The sequence below is a fragment of the Triturus cristatus genome, chromosome 6 (genome assembly GCF_964204655.1).
Source record: "Triturus cristatus chromosome 6, aTriCri1.1, whole genome shotgun sequence".
Classification (NCBI taxonomy): domain Eukaryota; kingdom Metazoa; phylum Chordata; class Amphibia; order Caudata; family Salamandridae; genus Triturus; species Triturus cristatus.
Genome location: NC_140589.1, coordinates 1,547,859,565 through 1,547,881,418, shown reverse-complemented (window position 1 = coordinate 1,547,881,418; position 21,854 = coordinate 1,547,859,565). Strand labels below are relative to the sequence as shown.

The following is a 21,854-nucleotide window of genomic DNA, read 5'->3' as shown; positions in this document are numbered from 1 at the left end:
AGAAGGTGGAAGTCCCACCAGGAGCTGTAGTGGCATCTGCTCAGCCCAGATGCTAACAGCCAACTGAAGCACTGGAACATACTTCCATCATTATTACAGAGTGCACCAGACAGACTCCGTACACAGAGTGCACCAGACAGACAGAGTGCATCACAAGAACTTGCAATACAGACTGCCTCACTTGCACTCGGAACACTGCATCGCACGCGCTTGGGTCATAGAGCGCATCACACAAACTCGGAACACAGAGTGTATCGGACACACGTGAAACAGAGACCATGCCACACCCACTCCTAACAGAGTGCATACTGGCACTCAGAACACTCATGACAAAAAGTGCATCACACGCACTCAAACCAAAGTGTGTATTACATGTACTCTGAATACTAAGTGCATCTTAGGTGGAAGACAGTGGGAGGCAGACCAGAGACCGACATGTTCAACATGCAACGAAACACAATAGAACACAGGATCTCACTAGACAGATGTTCAGCTTCTACAAAACTCCTGCAATGGCAGCCAAACACAGCACAAAATAAGACAGTTTACCACAAGATCCCTCAAGCAATATCCCTAATATGCATATACTACTTATCACAATATTACAATTCTATCATGTTAACAGTGCGTGACTAACACTCTTCATTATCGAATACTCATCTATGGGATTATGGGCACGCATGCAGTTTAATATTTACAATGAAGCTGAAATCTGTAATAGGGAGATGCAATTTCATGCATTTGTTACCAGGAAATGAGAACCACGGAGGAATTAAGAGGAGGAATTAAGAGGGGCCAAGCAGAGCAGGCCGGCTGTGCTGAATGGAAAATAAAGATCAAAAGTGAGGGAAGGAAAATAGGTCTAATTAAGACAGTGGGAAAACACGTGAAAAGCAATCAGAGAAACTATTGGGAACCACATATGATCTACGGTTGATCTTGGCCCTTTTTGCAGGGATATCCCTGAACTTTTTGCCTTACTCCTGGTATTTTTTCTGACCTTGAGTTGGTGGTTTTAGGACTCTGGGCACTTTATCACTGCTGTCCAGTGTAAAGTGCATGTGCTCTCTATGGTAAACGTGATAAGATTAGTCTACACCTGTTAATTTAATTTACCTATCAGTCCCCAGTAATGCGGTATCTTACATACCCGGGGCCAGTAAATCAAATGCTACTGTTGGGCTTGCAGCACTGATTGTGCCACCCACCAAAGTAGCCTTTCAAACCTGTCTCAGGCCTCTGCCATTGCAGGGCCTGCACGCGCAGTTTACTGCCGCTGTGACATGGCACATAAAGTAGTTGCCACGTCTGTGACTCCCCTTTTACTACATACCAGTCACCCCCAAGGTTTGCCCTAGCCAACCAGAAGTCCCATTTCTAACATCTACTATCCGTGGATAAACGATTTTGTTAATGCGCGTGTTAGACCTGGCACCTTGGCGCGAGTCTCCCTTCCACTTTTTGTCGCTGTGCCTCATGTGTTTTGCTGGTGTTGGCTGCTCAGAGCACTGTGCCACTGCCAACCAGTGCCACAGTGCAAGTGCTCCCTATTTAAAATGTATATGTTGGTTGGATTCCATGATTGGCTTATTTGGTTTACTGTCAGACCCCAGTAAAGTGCACCAGGAGTGCCCAGGGCTTGTAAATACAAATGCTGCTGGTGGGTTTGCAGCACTGGTTGTGCCACCCACAGAAGCGGCCTAGTAAAATGTGTCTAAGGTCTGCCATTGCAGAACCTGCGTGCAGTCTGGTCCTGTCATGCTGACTGGGCAAGTGCACCCACTTCCCAGTCCCTAAACCTTCCCTTAACTTCATATTAGTCACCCCTGTGGTAGGCCCAAGGGCAGGGTGCATTGTAAGCATAAGGTAGGACAAGCCCTGATGTGTGTGGCATGTCCTAATAGTGAATTACAGCCATTTTCATTTTTTCACTATTGAAAGAATACCTGTTCCCATAGGCCAGATTGGGCTGTTAGAATTGTTACATCCTATGATCCTAACTGACCCACGGAACATGGTAGAAAATCGAGTTTAGTATGCCAGAACTCAGAATAATAAAATACATCTTTTAGTAAAGTTTATTTTAATATTCTGTGTTTGCAAATACCACTTTTAGAAAGTTGGTATTTGCTTGCCTAACCATTTCAGCCCGCCTCTGCTATGATGTGTATCTGCCTGTCTGGTTTGTGTGAATGACAGGGCTGGGGAAACCCAGAGGGGCAGGGCTAGGTAGCCTGGTGGTTAATAGAGAGATTGACATCCAGATGGGTGGGAGGAGTGCACCTGGACTCTGAATAGGGCTGTGCTTTGCCACCACAATGCTGGCTCCACCTCCTGTGGAGCGGCTGATGTCTCTGCCCTGCACCCTGAATAGAAAGGCAGAGTCATGTCAACAAAGTGCCCAAGAACTGGTTTGGACTGGGCAAAGCCCCTCTACCCGAGAGGAACAAAGGAATTAGGGGTATAAGTATTGGGACCCTGCTCCCAAGAAATTAGATCCTGCTTGACAAGAAGAACCTCTGCCTGAAGAGAAGGAACTGGGAAAGCTGTAAGGAGGAGTACTGTCCCTGACCTGGGGGATTGGCCTGCAGTGGTTGCCTTGCTGCTGAAAGGAGAGGAGAAAAGACTACAAAGACTTTATTTCAACTTGTGCTTAAAAGATCTCCAAGGGCTTGTGCTGAGCTTGCCCCCTGAACGAAGTCCCAGGACCAGTGGACTTCACCCCCCAGCTCCCCAGAGTTCTTTGGAAGTGCCTGCTGCTGTTGTTGGGCCTTCTGAGGGACTGCGTGTCGCAAGGAGCTGGAAGCGCGACTCAAGAAGGAGAAGCGTGCCGCCGTCGGAGCTGTTGTCGTCGCGTCTCGTAAAGGGTGCCGCCGCTGCAGCATCGCATCGAGCGGAAGCGTCTCCCATCATTCCGGAAGTATCTCGCAACGCCGAAGAAGCGTGTCGCCATCGCAGCCATCGTAGCTCACGCATTGCACCGCTTCAAGAGAAGAGTCTTGCATCGAGGAAGAAGCGTGTTGCCATCGCCGCCATCGTAGGTGTCGCATGGCACCGCATCAAGAAAAGCGCCTCGCATCCATGGAGAAGCGTGCCGCCGTCGGTGCTGCTGTCGTCGCATCGCGTAAAGGGGTGACGCCGCTGCAGCATCGCATCCAGCGGAAGCGTCTCGCAAACGTCGGAGAAGAGTGCCGCTGCCAAGGCCGCTGTCGTCGCATCGCGTAAAGGGGTGACGCCGCTGTAGCTGACGCATCGAGTCGAGTCTTCTTGCAACATCGGAGAAGCGTAACGCATCTGGAAGATCTTCACGTCTTTATTTCTTTGCACCAAAAAACTTCATCGCATCAGCATCGTTGCAACACTTTCGTTGCCCTGCGTGTCGCGTCTAAGGTACATTGACTTAAAGTGCCGCATTTAAGAACTTAAGAGAACTAAGCAAACTTCTACCATCTAAAGTAACAGTATTGTGTATTTTTGTCGTTTAATGGTCTTGTGGTAACTCTATATAAAGAATCCTTATTTTTAATATAAAAACCTGTGTGGTGTCCATCTGTAGTGTTGTCCCTTGGTTACTGTATGTGTTCACAAATGCTTAACCTATAACGCTCTGAGATAAGCCTTGTCTGCTCGCGCCAAGCTACCTAGAGGGTGAGCAGGGGTTATTTTAGGAGTGTAACCCCTTACCCTGACTAGAGGAAAGGTTCCCTGCTTGTGACAAGTACCTACCCTGTGCCAACCAGAGAACCCGGATTCTAACAGCGCAAAAGTGTATTATTGATCAGACCTCATGAACCAATTCTTAACTTTATTTAATAAAATCAAGCGCCACCTACAGGGCACCACTTCCATGCAATCTGACAGCAAATATAAATAAAAATGCACATATACATTTTAAAAACCCCACAACCGATCGTCATTAACAACCATCATTTATGTTACATCTATTTCACAATAGTGGATCTCTAATAAGCCGCATGGGCTCCATTCCCAGTTATAGCCCTCTTTCCGTATTATATTAATAGTGAATTGTATGCGAATATTCACTTTCAATGTAATAAAGAGAGTCAGCCCTCATTCTAAGACTGTGACAGTTTTCTGATGCCACTCACATGTGCAAGAAGTAAGCCTGGGCAAAGCACTACGCTATGCTCGCGTAGTTTGCAAAGTTTGTGCTACTTCGCACTACGTGAATTGCACGTAGCACAGTGCAAACACGCGTAGCGTTGTGCAGCGGTCATTTTTTGCTTGCTCGCGGTCCTCAACGTCAAGTTGGCGACCGCGGGCAAGTGAAATGACATCCTGGCGAGACTCTTTCCTCGTTCGCGACCAGCAACATCAAGTTGGCGATCGCGAGCGTAGAAAATAAACCTCCCGGCGAGATTCTCAACGCGGGGATGTCAGGTTTCTTATTGCGAGTGGTCGCGTATGCTCGCGACCGCTCGCGTTGAGAAACTACCAGTCCGCGTTGAGTAAGCTGCCGCTCGAGTAAAAATCTACTTGAGCGGCAGAAAACTACAGCTCGCACTGTGCAAGATGCCGTTTTCAATGATTGCACAGTGCCGGATGCTTGTCTGCACTGTGCAAATAATTGAAAACGGCATCTTGCACAGTGCGAACAGGGTACTATGCAGTTCGCAAAGTGCTACGCGTAGCTCGTGTAGTGCGAAGTGCACTTTGCGTAGCTACGCGTAGCGCTACTTCGCGAACTACGCCCAGGGTTAGCAAGAAGGCACCTGCACCAGCCAACAGACAGTGTCCAGACTGGGCGAAGTCCCATTCCTGGCCTTAAAGGTATGCCAATCCTCACGGTGGCCCCGGTAGTGGCACTCTTTAGGCCTCGGCCCTGTAGTTTTCATGGCTACTCCCCAATAAGCCTGACACCTTTTCCCAACTATAGTGATGGGATGGGAAAGGGTGGGGTGAAAAGCAAGAGACTACTCTGCAGATAGCTTTAACCTGGAGCTTGAGCAGTGCATCAGCATGGAACCCACCTCACAGGGTTCGTGCTGTATGCACTGTACAAACTTCACTTTTCATTTTCCCGCCCAAGGGGTCTGTGGAGTACCAGCAGCTGAGAAGTTGAACAGGACCAGGGCAGGCAGCTATGGGTAAGAAGAACAGCTTTAAAATATTCTGTGTGGGTGAGTGAGAGTGTAAGAGTGAGAACGTGTGATTGAAAATTAATGTGCGTAGTTGCGAGTGAATGTTGGGACGTGTGAGTGAGTATGGGAGTGTGCGTGAGTATGAGTCGGAGTGTGAATATGTTTGCATCTGGTGTGTAGGTTTAGTGGAGGATATTTAAGCATGTGGTATCTGTAACCTAACCAAAATGTGGTGGAGTGTTACACAGTGGAGCGATGTACAAGGATGCTTGAGGGGCAGAGGCCATCTGTGCAAGTGTAAAAGGCTGAGCAACCTTTCATACATGCGCTGCTTCAGTGCTTTGAGCAGAGACAGTGCTTTCATACCACAAATATGACCAATCACATTGAGCGTAGCGGCAGGGCCAGGATGTGCCAGAATGCAAGTGCTGGAGTGAGCCAGGTGTAGGAGCTCTGTAGGTGCAGGGCAGGACAGGAGATCGGCAAGTTAAAAAAAACCTTCCCTAATGCTGTGGGGGTGGTGATGAGAGGATGGTATACATGTATGTGTACCTATGTATTGTGCAATGTGGCCCTGCTATGATTAATTTTCTAGTTCTGCTTTTGGTACCCAGTGTAGACCTGCTTTTTAGTGTGCTTTAAAATGTTCGTTTGCCGAGGTTCAAGCTATACAAATGCCACATGCAGACAATCTGTGAAATACAGCAGCTATACTGAGTTACTGTCAAGCACAGACTTAAGAACGTTGGGGAGAAACTACACACCTAAGGTGAAGAAAGAAAAGACAACAGCTACAAGAGGCGGAGATGTGAACTCACACTGCATAAACAGTAGAAATAAAAATCAGTAAACTGTGTCATGAAAGTTGCCTTTTTCAAACCCTACACAGACATGATGGATGAGAAAAGCTAACAACGTTTGAAGCAGATTGAAAGAATGGTGATAGCCAGAGTATACACTTGTTCGAAGAACTGACGATGAACACCTATGTTGCCTTAGGGTGGGACCAGCACATCTAGGAAACATGTGCCATCATTGAGGGCCGCAGAAGACATCAGGTCTTGCTTGAGAGAAAAGTAGTAACCTGAGTCAACCAGATCCCAAAGAGTGGTATCTGAAATTTAACAGATGCTAATGACAACAAGTACCAAAGAGGATGTTGTTGGGACTAGAATGTCCCCTGCATACTAAAAGGGGGTGCTCTCCTACACTTAGCATAACATTTTGATTTTGGCCCTGGCATCACACATTCTAGTGTGTAAGCTGATGCTTAGGCCTGTATCTGAGTATGAGTAGAACCTAGACTTGTCCTTTGATGTCAAGGGGCTCACCCTCATTTTCATTTTCTGCCAGTAGACTACTGCCCGTGTTGTGGGTTTGGCATGTACTGCGGCGGTGGTTGTATACTGTATTTTGTGAATTAATAGTGTGACCAAGCATTTTTATCTGAGTGATTGGCATGTAGACCTATAAGGCCCACTCAAGTTCTGCTTCTTTGTTCTTACCCAGTCCTTAGTGTTAACACCCTAAGTGCATGTTAAGCATGGCGGTGTGTGCATCGTGTGTAGTACATGAATGGTGTGTGAATGAGCCAGAATAATGGAGGCCAGTGGGATCTATTTTGAATAACCCTGCCCTGGCCTTGCACAAAATGGAGGTAAGGACAGTGCAAACAGCCACTGGAAGTGTACTACGGCTCACATTCCTGTATTAGACATATACATGGAAGTGAAGGAGGAGTAAACAGTTTAATTTTTTTAGAGATTCTATGATGCCTCTTGTTATCAAGGAACTGCTGATTAGTCTTCCTGAACACTATAGATTAGTGGATGGTAGGGGAGAGGGGTGGGATTGCAGACTGTTGTGAAAGGTGAGGAAAGCTTTTGGTGAGGCCTGCCCTTTTGTCTTTCCCGGATTACTCCATTAGTTGGACTGATGCCAACCAGGTGCAAAACCTCACAGCTTTTTGTGCCTCTGTTGTGAGTGCTCCAGGATAGAGACAACCCTGCTGTGAGGAGAATCACATTACTTAAAGGCTGTGTCCAGAGAACAGCCTGGAAAACACACTTGACAGGTAACCATCCTAAACCAGTTCTACAGTATCAGATAGAGGATCCACTTCTTCTGTATGCCAGTTGTGTATAAACATAGGACCCCACTAATTGTTCCAATTCCTCCATGGCCAAGGAAGGGAGTGCTCCGCAGAGAATTTAGCAGGCTGCTCTGCAACTAAGGCTGGGGTATGCCAGATAGTCTCTACTAGGAGATGGGGCATAACCTGAAGTCTGGATCTCTTGTTGGAAGAGCTGTACACCGATCCTAAAGAGGCTAGAAGCCTGACTGCCTGCTGAGGAAGGGAAAGGGCCTGCCTACCCTGCAGGTGGACGGCCTGTAAAGGATGGAGCAAGGTGCATGTCCCTGGTGGCTATGGGACATCCAGAGCAGGGGCAGCTGGTACGCGATTCATGAGGATTTGAGCATCGGAGGATCCTACAAGCCTCATCCTACAGGTTCCAGGTGGAAACCATGACTGCTCGACAGCGAGATTGCCGAGACTCAATCAGGGCTATAACAATTCTGTTGTTATCAGCCTAAGCAGGTCTGCAGCTGCTGAAGCTGGTGATCAGCCCATGTCTATGTAAATCACAAAGAGTGGCCCAGTCAATGTGAGATCACAACTGCTGAAGTTGTGACCAGACTGCGCAGGGCTAAAACTGCCAAAGGCGAGACTGGCCCATGCAGGTCCACATCAGCAGAATTCTCGATCTGCCCAAGATGTGGATGCAACTATGAAATGCTGTCAGGCCCTGTCAGGTGCTGCATCATGGACCCTCCAGCATATGTGGGCCCATCGTCACACTCAGATCCCAGGCAACTTACAATTGGTTCAAGCAGGACCACACCACACCAGGTCTGCTGCTCCCTCAAACATGAAGACTCAGAGAGGGTTCCTGCAGAATGCAACCCAGTGTTCGAGGTGGAAATCACTCATGGTGTGCTTGCTGGTGTGCCGGAACTCATACGAGTGTGCAAGCATGCAGAAGCTGACTTGTGATGAATGATACAACCTGTGTGAAGGTAAGAGACTAGGAAGATTGAGTGTATATACTGTTTTGGGGGTAATTTAAACTGCACCTGTGCCAGATTCATGCAACACTTGTAATCCCTAAAGTTAGCTGTGAACACTCAGAAATGGGGGGAAGAGCCTGGATACAGTGGGGAACCAGAGTTGGTGCAGCACCTGCCAAGTGAGTGTCCAGAGACACTAAATTGTTTCATCAGCTTGTTATATGCACCATTATGTAATACAGTACTTTCGTATCCCAAAAAATGAAAAGCATTGTGCGTGCATTCACTGTATAGGGATTTTGATTGATTGATGAACTTTGAGTTTGAGAACCCCCACACTACATCTGTGAGAAACCTGTGGGGGTACACTCCTCAAGACCTTGAGAGTCCAGCATAAAAAGGGTTGTACTTGGCTCAATTTGCACAGCCATAGTAGGATGGACCCAAGACCTAAGAGGCAAAAAACGTAAACTCCCCATGCTTGAGGTCCAGTAGCCCTTCCTTGCTTCATTGCCTCCTAGAGAGTCGGACAGATGTCAAAATAACCTTTGTGTTGTGCTGACTTTCTGCATGCTAAATAGGCCACATGGCACCTGCATGCACTTTTTATTGCTCTCTCTAACTCATCCACTATAAGCAATCAGCTCATGTAAATGTTTGCCATAGCATCCCTCAAATATCTTTCCTATGCAGCGACAGGCAAGGAGAAACAGTAACAGGGAAGATTGTCCTGCCTGTAAGACTACAGATTAAAATGTTAATAAGACCTTTATCAAAATCTTTAAACTATACTATACTGCTGAAATTAAGGACTTTGATTCATGCTAAGGATGTTGATTCGAACCTGGGCATAATTAAATCCCGACCTCTGGCAGAATTCCCTGTTTAACATGTCTGTCATCTCCACCTTCAAGAAGACCCCAAGTATATATTAGAAGGAGCCAAACCTTTGACAATCTTTTAGTTTGAATATCATCCCAAAAAACAGTAATGGATTCTGAACATGCAATAGCGTGAACATTTATAAACATTTTAACACTTTAACTAACAGAGAACTCCAACTCCTCTCCAACTCTGTCTCTCAGTTGACAGATCGTTGCTACCATGTCAGAATGGAGCACAAATTAAATTTGATCAACTTACAGCAGTTTAGAGTTCAGTCAATGATGAGGGATTGGGTAAAGTTTTATTTCTCATTAAGAGATTATTAATAATTGTGCCTTTTATTCAGATTAGTCAGATACATCCAGTTAAAGAAATATCAAGGACATTTTTGGTTAGAGGCAGCATGAAAAATAACAGTGTGTTCCATTAAGGAAATAGTCCCTATCTTAATCTACAGGACCTAACCTAACCTAGCATGAAACCCATGAAAAGTTTGCTTTCGAAAAGAGCAAAGATTCGGAGCATCAAGCTAATAGTCGCAAGAGAGCGAACTCCTCATTAAGGACATGTCTGTAAACTCAGCTGAGTTCCCTGACAGTTGCACTAGCAGCCGTCAATCCAAGTTAGAAGGAAATTAATCACAGCAGTAGCTATGAAAGAAAATCTCCTCATGAAAGGTATGGAAAATAAGAAAATCACTGTAAGCCGTAGCTTCCGGGATTCGGGCTAGCACAACAACGTGCTAAGGGGCATGGCAGGGTAGGTGTGCATAGAATGCATCAAATGAAGTAACTCTAGCTAGGAACATGTACTATATAGAAAGCACAAAACATATGTGGCAAAAACAAGTGCCTAAAGTCATTTCCAGCCAAAGAGGAAGGATCTTCTGATGGCCCGTAGCCTCTCCTCTCGGATCCCACTGTAAACGTCCATGTCGACATGACGTTTGAATGCGGCTACAGCATTTTACAAAAAGATACATTTAGGAAGGTTCTCATGAGAACCTTTGCAAACCTACTCTGTTAGCTGACCAGTGTTCCATTGTGTAACAGTGGACTGTTCTATGAAATCAAACATTAATATCTAGCAAATCCTGGTTATATCATGAGAAACATTTTCTTCAAAAATCTTTAATACTAGACATTTTATTTATTATAACACATAGCAGGTGGTTTGATCTAATACGGTGAAATCGTATGGTGGGAGGAAAGAAATAAATACATTTTCTCGAAACAGCACATTTTCTGACAATGACACGTATTACAGCTAAATATTGGAATAAATCAGCAGTTCTAAAAGGCTTTTTTTTTTTAAAGAGAAATGAGAAAGAAAAAAATCTGAGGCCTAGTCATGTAAGCACAATGATAATGGGAGCTTTTTGCCGACTGATAAGCTGCACATTTGTTTTTACATGTTTAAGAAATGTACATTTTCCTACAGTTTGTTTTTGTTAAGAATTTTCTATGTTATTGTCACGATATATTTTAGCATTAGTGTAAGTTTAATATTGTCTAACATTTTCTGCTCTATCACATGCTTCTCTGAAATGATTGAGCCCCCCCTGCTGAAATATGATTTTTTCTAACATCTTCATGTGTTTTATTTAGTTTAATTTTGTCTACCTCAGATTTAATCATCTGGACACTGCACCTTCACCTGATTTATAGGCAACACTCCCTGCTTCTATGCAGGCTTCTCATTCTGTATGAGTGGTTAGTGAAACTTAAAGCATACTTTTGAAAAGTGAGCATCAAAGCTTATAGTAGCGGGCAGGCAGCAAAAAGCCATCATAACAAGGCGAGAGGAAAACCTACACCATCCAAGTAAAAAGAGATGGAGAAAAGAGCTGGGCATTCTCAAAGACGACGACGATAAAGTCACCTGCACTGAGGAGATGTTGGGAATATTAAAAATAACAACAGCTTTTTCTAGGAGTATATCACACATCCACCTGGTGACAAAATGGCAAAAGCAATAAAGGTAACTTGCAAACTCAGTGACACTCAGTTGATCTAGGATTCAGAGGACTAACTTTGTTTGGAACATCAACCATACGAAGGTATCTCAAAGCGAGACCTGAACAAGGGTATGCAAGATATGCACTAGAAGATGAGAAGAGAGAAGCAGTACAGTAATGGAGGAGAGGAGACTGTTCTACACCACTGTTGAAAGAAATGCACCATGAAACTTACCCACACCTCATGGTATTTGCTCTCTACTGCATTGAATGCCAAAATAATATATATGAGTACAGAACAAAACATTAACTCTGACAAACAGAAAATGGAACAACAATATGCAAAATTCCATTTATAATTTGTGTTGTACCAAAAGTTCTATGGTTGTTTGCAACTTCAATTTTTGAAGAATAGAAAAAAAAAGACAAAACACAAAAAGAAAAACACCACGAAAAAGGATTACTGAAGAGCTAATTATTCCATAAGGAGTTTGTGTCTACTTTGTTTTAGGACCTCAATCCAATCCCTATTGCTCACAGCCAAAAGCTATGTGCCAAGAGGGTTGCCCACCATTCAATCTGCACTGTACACAGCCAAAGGCTGTGAACAGCAGGGGTTGGCTACATAGGAAGGTGTTTCTGCTGGGTATGAACATGGACCAGATGCTGCAGCCAAACCCTACTACGGTACGTATCAGGAGTTGGGAACAGATAGCAGGCTGGATGTGGGGCCTGCACCTGCAGCCAACACTACTGTGCACAGACAAAGGCTGTTCATGGCAGGGTTGGAAATAGTTTCATAGACGTTGGTTGCAGTATATCTTGATTGGACCTAGCCTTCTCTGTAGGGTCACCCCACACATTTTGCCTTCACTCCCTTTCTTTGCTGAACCCGTTTTAGTTGACTTTTAGAACTATATGCACTTTACCACTGCTACCAGTCCTCAAGGGCTTGTGCTCTCTCCCTAAAACATGGTATAATTGGACTTTATCTGGTCGGTACATTTAATTTACTTGTAAGACACTAGTAAATGGTACTACATATACTCAGGGCCAGTAAATTAAATCAAATACTATTAGTAGGCCTGCAACACTCATTGTGCCACCCACTAAAGCAGCCTTTTAAGATATGGCCCAGACCTGCCATTGCAGCCTGTAGTGCCGTTTTAAACTACAATTTCAACCTGGCGAAATAAACCTTTTGCAAGGCCTAAGCCTTCCTCTTGTCACCCCTAAGGTAGGCTCCAAAGGCTCATAAGGCAGGTTGCCTTGTATCTAAAAAGTAGGATATATGGGTTTAAGTTTTACATGTCCTAGCAGTGAAAACCCCTAAAGTTGTTTCCCACTGTTATAACGCCTACCTCTCCCATTGACTGAGTTACCTTATTACATTTAATAAGTGATACCGTTAGATTGGGAGCAGAAAGAAATGCGTTTTTTTACACTCAAATGAATGGTAATTTAAAATCCTCTTTGATGGTGAATTCGGATTTTAAGTCACAACTCTGAAAATGGGACCTTTAGAAAGTTGGCATTTTACACAATTTGTGCCTTCTGACAGTTTCCTGGGTCACAGTGAATGGCTCTGCTGTTGAGGTTTGTGTATTCCTTCCAGGCAGTGATACAGAGGGGACTAGGGGTAGACATGGTAGGCCACCCCGCCAGGATGGCAGGGGGCGGAGCTGTGCCCTGCTCCACTTACACTTCAAAGGGCTTGCCTCCAGCATACATAAAGGAACCTGATACTAGTTTTTTAACACACCGACTTCTTGGAGCCTTGACAGGGGAGGAAGGAACGGTCCAGAACCAGATGTGTCGATAGTATAGGGAATCCCCCAACTTCAAAGACTAGCACCAGGGATAAATGTTGGACCACCAGAAACACTCTTCGGAACGTTTCTGTACCTGTGAACATTACTGCCCTTCTGTTGAGGACTGCCTTGATATCTGAAAAGGATGACTGAACCTGCTTACCTTCATCACAGGGTAACCTGAGTGACTCCAATGGTTAGTTGGCTGACCTCCTGTGTGAGCTACAGGAACATAACAAGCATCGAGGCCTCCCAGCTGACCTGCTGCATTGGACCTGCCTGGAACTCCCTGAGCCATGCTGGCCTCTGCTGGAGTGGGATCCTGATCCCCAATAAATGCCCCCTAGGTCAAAGACCCTTGGTTGTCATCAACCTGAGCTCCTCCAAAAGGTGAAATTCTGAAGTTTGTGGCTCTTTGTGACCACAAACAGGCCCCTACATGCTGAGACTCTGCTTCATGCAACGACTGCCATCACAAAGCTCTGGTGAAGACCTACTCCTCACACTACAGCATCAGTGACAACCAGCAGAGCAATGACATCCCACGGTGACCGCCAACATCGATCTCCAGCAATGACCATATGTGATGCCTAACTGGCTCTTTGCATTGCAAACAACAGCCCGCACCGTCCATCTTGCTCTTCATCCTAGAGCGACGACCATCTGCAATGCTATCCCTGCTCCTTGTTTCCTCCTCCACCACGAACGTGACTTTTCGAGCCGGACTTTCTAAAGGTAATTTTTTTTAGCGGGAGTAACCTGGTGCCTGCATCAGACCTGCATTCCATTGGGGCCGGCCTGAAATTGTAAGTTTCTCACGGTCTATCACGACCAAGATGACAACAAGTGGAGCTTTGTGCTTTTAGGTGCTATACCTACCTAAAACTTTAAATTTGAATATCTCTGGTTATACTGATTGGATGTTTGTTGTTCTGATATACTTTTATTTATTACAATTTACTCTATTGTTGTAAAATGGTTTAGGAGTTTTCTTGTGTTGTGTTTTGACTTTATTACTGTTTGTGTGCTGCATAAATACTTTACATTTTCCCTGTAAGTCAAGCCTGGCTGCTTTTGTGGCATGCTAAGACAGGCTAACAGATGTGTTAAAAGCACAGATTCATTTAGTGACTTTTGTGGTTCACCCTGACAAGGGCTGTAGTTGTTGCCGGAGTGTGGCTCCCACACACAGTGGTGTAACAATAGTCCTGAAGTGCAGGGTGGGGGGGGCTCGATCTCCGGGGGGGGGGGCTCTGGCACTGTGCACGCCTCAAAACTCCTGACTTGATCGGACACATGAACCCGATGTACCGGGAGCACAGATGCCCCACAGCGCTGGCTTGTGACCAGCGGATCCCAACACAACCCTCTACCCAAACAAAGCTCTTTATTAAACGATGGACACATTGAAGAGGCGATTGTGCACTGTGAACACGGAGTGCTCTGGTTACCCAGTGCCGGTATAGGTTAGCCCCCTCCCTCCCGCGGTCCGCCGCTCCCGGCCGCAGGAGGCGAGAGTGGACCGGGGAAAAGGGGCCCGGAGCCCGGGTTTTCAGGCATGGAGGCGTCCGCCATCTGGGGAGCGCCGAGTCTCCCCACGGATCACAAGCCAGGGGTGAGGGGTGCATCCGAAACGGGGGCAGGCCCGGGAGAGGGCCGAAGCTGGGCTCCTGGTCATGTATGCGTGGAAGCGCGTGTTTAACTGATTATGTTTTAAAACGTGGATAATCGGAAGGTAGGAAACACAAAAGTCAGCTCGGAGCAGAGAGCCGAGTGTGCCTCGCACAGCCCTGTCTGCTCGGGACCAATCAGAGGCTGGCTCCTCCCTGTATATATTCACGGGGCTCGGGCCGAGAGGGACATTTCTGTTCCGTGACAGCGCCCGCGCCGAGACTTGTATTACAATGTCCGAAACCGCTCCAGCCGCCGCGGCTCCTCCCGCTGAGGTCACCCCCAAGAAGAAGCAGCAGAAGAAGACAGCGGGGGCCTCCAAGGCCAAGAAGCCTTCCGGCCCCAGCGTGTCCGATCTGATCTTGAAGGTGGTGACCGCCTCTGCCGAGAGGAAGGGAGTCTCCCTGGCAGCCATGAAGAAGGGGCTGATCGCCATCGGCTACGATGCGGACAAGAACAAGAGCCGGGTTAAGGCCTCCCTCAAGAGCCTGGTCAGCAAAGGCTCCCTGGCCCAGCTGAAGGGCACCGGGGCCTCCGGATCCTTCAAGGTGAACAAGAAGCAGCTGGAGGGCAAGAAGGCAGCCAAGAAGGCGGCCGCCAAGACCAAGAAACCAGCGGCCAAGAAAGCTGCCCCTGCCGCCAAGAAGCCCAAAAAGGCTCCCGCGGGGGTCAAGAAGAGCCCGAAGAAGGTCAAGAAGCCAGCGGCAGCAAAGAGCCCCAAGAAGCCCAAGGCTGCCCCCGCCAAGAAGGCTGCCAAGAGCCCAGCGAAAGCCAAGGCGGCGAAGCCCAAAGTGGCCAAGAAAAGCCCTGCCAAGGTAGTCAAACCCAAGGCAGCCAAGCCCAAAGCAGCCAAGCCCAAGAAGGCAGCGCCCAAGAAGAAGTAAGGGCTTGCACCGAGACACTGCAAACACAACGGCTCTTTTAAGAGCCATCCACCTGGTCTAGAAGAGAGCTTGTTCGTCCCCACCCTTGCACCCCGCATGCACACTTCTCTATAATAATAAACGGCACAGTAAATCCATAGCGCACCTTTCCGCACGCGAGTGCCGTGTGTGATCTTGGTCATATAAACGGCTCTTTTGGTGCTGCGTGGATTGAAATCTTTGTACCAAAGAAAGAAGGGGGTCTGGGAGTTATTAGACCTCTGTTTATAATAAATGTGAAATAACGTGTGCCTTGGTGCTTTCACTGTATCCGGGCAGACTCGAAATGGTGTCTGTATAAAGCAGACGATTGTGAACGTGAAATCGAGCGCAGTTAACGGCGGCGTGTTCCAGGGTGACCAAGGGCAGTACACTTATAACATCCTGGGCTCCTCGCCCAGTTGACCGGGGGCGAGTGGTTCGTGTGACTATGGATGGACACGGAGACAAAGGCTGACCGAAGCGCGGGCTACGGCTCCAACGTACATCATCCAATCGGAGGGTGTCTTTTTCTCCACAGCTCATTGGAGAGACAGGCTGCAGCCTCCGGTTCATTAGCCAATCATTGCACACCACGGGCTATTTTCAAACGTGGGGCGGTCGCTTCAGCCAACCAGAGCAGCCCTCCGTCTTCGAGTGCATAAATAGGGCTCTTGCCTGCTTGAACTCCATTCTTCCTCGCTCGTCGCTGAGAGAGACCGCTCCCGCCATGGCCCGCACCAAGCAGACAGCCCGCAAGTCCACTGGCGGCAAAGCGCCTGGCAAGCAGCTGGCCACCAAGGCTGCCCGCAAGAGCGCACCTGCCACCGGCGGCGTCAAGAAGCCTCACCGCTACCGACCCGGCACCGCGGCTCTCCGCGAGATTCGCCGCTACCAGAAGTCCACCGAGCTCCTCATCTGCAAGCTGCCCTTCCAGCACTTGGTGAGGGAGATCGCCCAGGACTTCAAGACCGACCTGCGCTTCCAGAGCTCCGCCGTCATGGCCCTGCAAGAGGCCAGCGAGGCGTACCTGGTCGGGCTCTTCGAGGACACCAACCTGTGCGCCATCCACGCCAAGAGGGTGACCATCATGCCCAAGGACATCCAGCTGCCGGTATAGGTTAGTCCCCTCCCTCCTGCGGTCCGCCGCTCCCGGCCGCAGGAGGCGAGAGTGGACCGGGGAAAAGGGGCCCGGAGCCCGGGATTTCAGGCATGGAGGCGTCCGCCATCGGGGGAGCGCCGAGTCTCCCCGCGGATCACAAGCCAGGGGTGAGGGGTGCATCCGAAACGGGGGCAGGCCCGGGAGAGGGCCGAAGCTAGGCTCCTGGTCATGTATGCGTGGAAGCGCGTGTTTAACGGATTATGTTTTAAAACGTGGATAATCGGAAGGTAGGAAACACAAAAGTCAGCTCGGAGCAGAGAGCCGAGTGTGCCTCGCACAGCCCTGTCTGCTCGGGACCAATCAGAGGCTGGCTCCTCCCTGTATATATTCACGGGGCTCGGGCCGAGAGGGACATTTCTGTTCCGTGACAGCGCCCGCGCCGAGACTTGTATTACAATGTCCGAAACCGCTCCAGCCGCCGCGGCTCCTCCCGCTGAGGTCGCCCCCAAGAAGAAGCAGCAGAAGAAGACAGCGGGGGCCTCCAAGGCCAAGAAGCCTTCCGGCCCCAGCGTGTCCGATCTGATCTTGAAGGTGGTGACCGCCTCTGCCGAGAGGAAGGGAGTCTCCCTGGCAGCCATGAAGAAGGGGCTGATCGCCATCGGCTACGATGCGGACAAGAACAAGAGCCGGGTTAAGGCCTCCCTCAAGAGCCTGGTCAGCAAAGGCGCCCTGGCCCAGCTGAAGGGCACCGGGGCCTCCGGATCCTTCAAGGTGAACAAGAAGCAGCTGGAGGGCAAGAAGGCGGCCAAGAAGGCGGCCGCCAAGACCAAGAAATCAGCGGCCAAGAAAGCTGCCCCTGCCGCCAAGAAGCCCAAAAAGGCTGCCGCGGGGGTCAAGAAGAGCCCGAAGAAGGTCAAGAAGCCAGCGGCAGCAAAGAGCCCCCAAGAAGCCCAAGGCTGCCCCCGCCAAGAAGGCTGCCAAGAGCCCAGCGAAAGACAAGGCGGCGAAGCCCAAAGTGGCCAAGAAAAGCCCTGCCAAGGTAGTCAAACCCAAGGCAGCCAAGCCCAAAGCAGCCAAGCCCAAGAAGGCAGCGGCCATGAAGAAGTAAGGGCTTGCACCGAGACACTGCAAACACAACGGCTCTTTTAAGAGCCATCCACCCGGTCTAGAAGAGAGCTTGTTCGTCCCCACCCTTGCACCCCGCATGCACACTTCTCTATAATAATAAACGGCACAGTAAATCCATAGCGCACCTTTCCGCACGCGAGTGCCGTGTGTGATCTTGGTCATATAAACGGCTCTTTTGGTGCTGCGTGGATTGAAATCTTTGTACCAAAGAAAGAAGGGGGTCTGGGAGTTATTAGACCTCCGTTTATAATAAATGTGAAATAACGTGTGCCTTGGTGATTTCACTGTATCCGGGCAGACTCGAAATGGAGTCTGTATAAAGCAGACGATTGTGAACGTGAAATCGAGCGCAGTTAACGGCGGCGTGTTCCAGGGTGACCAAGGGCAGTACACTTATAACATCCTGGGCTCCTCGCCCAGTTGACCGGGGGCGAGTGGTTCGTGTGACTATGGATGGACACAGAGACAAAGGCTGACCGAAGCGCGGGCTACGGCTCCAACGTACATCATCCAATCGGAGGGTGTCTTTTTCTCCACAGCTCATTGGAGAGACAGGCTGCAGCCTCCGGTTCATTAGCCAATCATTGCACACCACGGGCTATTTTCAAACGTGGGGCGGTCGCTTCAGCCAACCAGAGCAGCCCTCCGTCTTCGAGTGCATAAATAGGGCTCTTGCCTGCTTGAACTCCATTCTTCCTCGCTCGTCGCTGAGAGAGACCGCTCCCGCCATGGCCCGCACCAAGCAGACAGCCCGCAAGTCCACTGGCGGCAAAGCGCCTGGCAAGCAGCTGGCCACCAAGGCTGCCCGCAAGAGCGCGCCTGCCACCGGCGGCGTCAAGAAGCCTCACCGCTACCGACCCGGCACCGCGGCTCTCCGCGAGATTCGCCGCTACCAGAAGTCCACCGAGCTCCTCATCCGCAAGCTGCCCTTCCAGCACTTGGTGAGGGAGATCGCCCAGGACTTCAAGACCGACCTGCGCTTCCAGAAAACTGCCACTAAAGCAGCGATAATGGGCTTGATAATATGCTGCAGAGAATTCACATAGAAGCCCATGTTGACACCAGAACATGGGCTTCTATGGGAATTCTCTGCGGCGTATTATCAAGCCCATTATCGCCGCTTTAGCTGCAGTTTTCTGCCGCTAAAGCGGCAATAATTTTAACGCCGTTTCTTGATAATATGCCCCATAGTGCTCAAACATTCATGTGCACAAGTTCATCAAAGATGCAAAGAGTAGCTTAGCTCATCTTTGACCCCAGATGACATCACAGTCTTCATCACTTGTTGAGGGGCGCTTGGAAAAGCAAAGGGTGGAAAATGCATAATGTATACAGGGTTCTTCCAGTCCCATTTGCTTTCACCTTCATGACCGTGGGCCCAAGGGTAGCCAGGGACGTCAATTCACCAAAATGCCAGAAGCAGCAGAAGTCACATCACATGCCTTTTGACCTTCACTTTCATTCGCACACACATGGACACATACACACGCTCTCTCATACAAACACATCCTTACCTGCAAGCATGCACACAACATACATTTCAAAGCATTTTTTTACTTACTTCAGTTGCCAGGGAAGATCCTATTCTAGCTAATTATACTCCATTTGTATTACACCAATAGTGAATAATTTAATATTATACACTATCAGTGTAATAAATATTTTTTTTTACAGAAATCAAGGCAATTTAACCCTAACCGACGTCCATAAGGCTGAGTTGCCCATTTCTCCCTGGTGCTGATATTGCCAGGGGTTGCAAATGCAATGCCAGGGGTCGCAATGGTCAAGTCAGGGGTCGCAGCTGCCATCCCCTGGCGACCCCTAAATGACATCCATGGGGTAGCAAGAAAAGTGACAGGGGTATCCAAGGCCGAGCTTGTGCTAAAAGCCACTAACACGCCCATGCAAACACAGGCATATAAAACATATTTCTATTTTACGTTAGGGAAAGTGTATGCTATTGTGAACTGGAACTTATATTTCGCACAGTATGTATTTTGATATCTGCAGTGGTATCAATGCTGCATTTTTCCTGCGCTGTTACATAATAATATCGATGTCTGAAAAATTGGGTGACGCAAAATTATGAGCCAACGTTATTTATACAAGTACAAAAGAACACAGTTGTCTCAGCGGCAACAAATCCAGATGCCTTCCCCGGAACAATAATGACAAGCAGTTATTTGTTATGCCGCACAAAAGACAAATCCTCTTTTTAGAATCCGAAAGAAATCGTAATCCATCTCAAGCCCAATAGACATATGTATTCACAGCCTAAACACCGGAAAATATTCCGGGCACATTGTGGACTTGTAAAGAAATGGAAACTCAATTTCCTAAGAGTCTCAAGCGTGTATAGAACCAAGATCCTGGACACGTGTCTGTTTCACAAATAAAAGACTACAAAACAATGGCGAAATGCAATCTTTTATTGTGAAATACCTAATGAAGAATAAGGACAATTGTTTAAGGAATAAAAACAGAAGCAAACTGTTGTTAATAATGCAAACAATGATTTTGAAAAACCCACAATACATTTGGTCGATTATTTTAAAACCTATCTTGATTTTATATATATCAGAGACAGCGAGAACAAATTTGTTGTTGAAAAGGCGTTTGGTTTCTTAATAACTTTGGGGTTGTCTGAGGCATCTGCACATAATCCCCCCCCCCCCCCCCTTCCAAAAATATTTAATTCTGTGTGGGTTTGGCTTATCGAGTTTTTTGCAGATCCGTCTGTGAAGGAAGGGAATAAATGGTGGATCAAAAGCATGGCATTTCTGATTTTATATACTATAGGATTCTTAGCCGTTAACTTCAAAATCTGACACAAATTCGGATCTGTGGACCTCCAAAACATAAATGAAAGAGGGGCTCTATAAGCTGAAAGTGGAGTCTCCTTCCATCCAAAAAAGTAGTTCCTATTTAGACAGAATACGATACTGCCTCTGTCCATGATTTCTCATTCTGTCTGAGTGCTCAGTGGCATACTATAGTGGAGGGGACCTTAGTAACAGAATTAGGAGCCTAAACCCTCTGAGGCAATTGAAATGGAGGAGGGCTTGGCCTTCTCACGGTGCAGTGGACCAGTGGAACATGTTGTCATCTGCAGTGAGGACCATCAAGAGGAAAAAGCATATTTGTGTGGGAGTATTCCACACCCCCACCTGGTGGAGAAAAGTATTCACAAATGAACTGATTTGCAAACTCTGAGAACTTCAAATGAGTCCAGGCTAACTTTGTTTGACAGAACAGCACCGCTAAGGCATCTGAAAGCGAGGCATGAACACGGGTTTGCAAGACGTGTACTCGAAAATAAAAAGAGAAGAGTAGGGGCAGTACCACAATGGAGGTGGGGGAGAAACAGTTTTAAAGACTGCCCATACGCTGGTGCTTCATGAGATGCATCAAGAAAATAAACATTTCCTCTGTACTGCTCTGATATGTAATAAATAGACAATATTTGGTTTGGTGAACAAAACCGTGGCAAGAGAAAACAGGAAATGGAAGAACAATATGTAAAATTCTATGCCTAACTTTGGCTACATCAAACGTTATGTGGCTGTTTATCAGCTCAGGTTTTCAAAAGAAAAAGAAAAAAATACAAAAAATGCCCCAAAAAGTTTAAAGGAAACAACTAAATTATTCCATAAAGAGTTTGGCTCCCTGTAGTTTTAGACCCCACTGCAAACCCACTGCTGAATACAACCTAATGCCCTGTACAGCAGAATTTGAATGTACAGAGGCCATAGAGCATAAGGGCCTAGTCAAAGTTTCAAACCCGACTGTCAGCCCCCATGCACAGGGCCAAAGTTCAAGCACATCAGGCAGAGAATCTTTTCATAGAAGTTAGATGTAGAATATTATAAAACACGAACAGAAATTCGCAGAAAAAAGTAAAGATGTAGTGGACTGGTTACAGCAAAAACACTAAAGGTGATTGAAGGAATGCTTGCAAGTAGGCTAACCATTGGCAAGCGCTAGCATTCCAAACTATTGTTCTTTCCCCACCATGCCACTTCTGGTTAGATCAGCCACATGCAAATCAGCCTTGGTCCTGCTCCAATAGGAACAGGTCAGTCTGAAAGGTCATGCCAGTTCCTCTCTAAACTGGAACGGAAGCAACCAAAGACTGGTCTTGGCTTTTTGGAGCTGGACCAAGGCTGTGTGTATGGTAAACAGAATAAAAGGATATCACCCCATCCACCCTAAAAATAGCATTACCTG

The 21,854-nt window shown here is 47.5% G+C and overlaps 2 protein-coding genes and 1 pseudogene across 2 annotated transcripts in view; 2 read left to right on the top strand and 1 right to left on the bottom strand.

Annotated features, from left to right (window-relative positions):
- Positions 1-21,854, bottom strand: part of LOC146821651 (uncharacterized) — a 2,850,214-nt gene that overhangs the window by 2,492,240 nt on the left and 336,120 nt on the right. The gene's annotated exons all lie outside the window — the stretch shown is intronic.
- On the top strand, positions 14,729-15,426 carry LOC146821653 (histone H1.3-like). Its single transcript, XM_085609362.1, has one exon. It carries the CDS (start codon positions 14,729-14,731, stop codon positions 15,377-15,379), a length of 651 nt encoding a protein of 216 aa, XP_085465488.1. The 3' UTR covers positions 15,380-15,426.
- Positions 16,956-17,607, top strand: LOC146821652 (histone H1.3-like; annotated as a pseudogene).

What these genes read in the sequence shown, in the direction of transcription:
- LOC146821653 (XM_085609362.1), top strand. Translation starts at nt 14,729, where the DNA reads ATGTCCGAAACCGCTCCAGCCGCCGCGGCTCCTCCCGCTGAGGTCACC.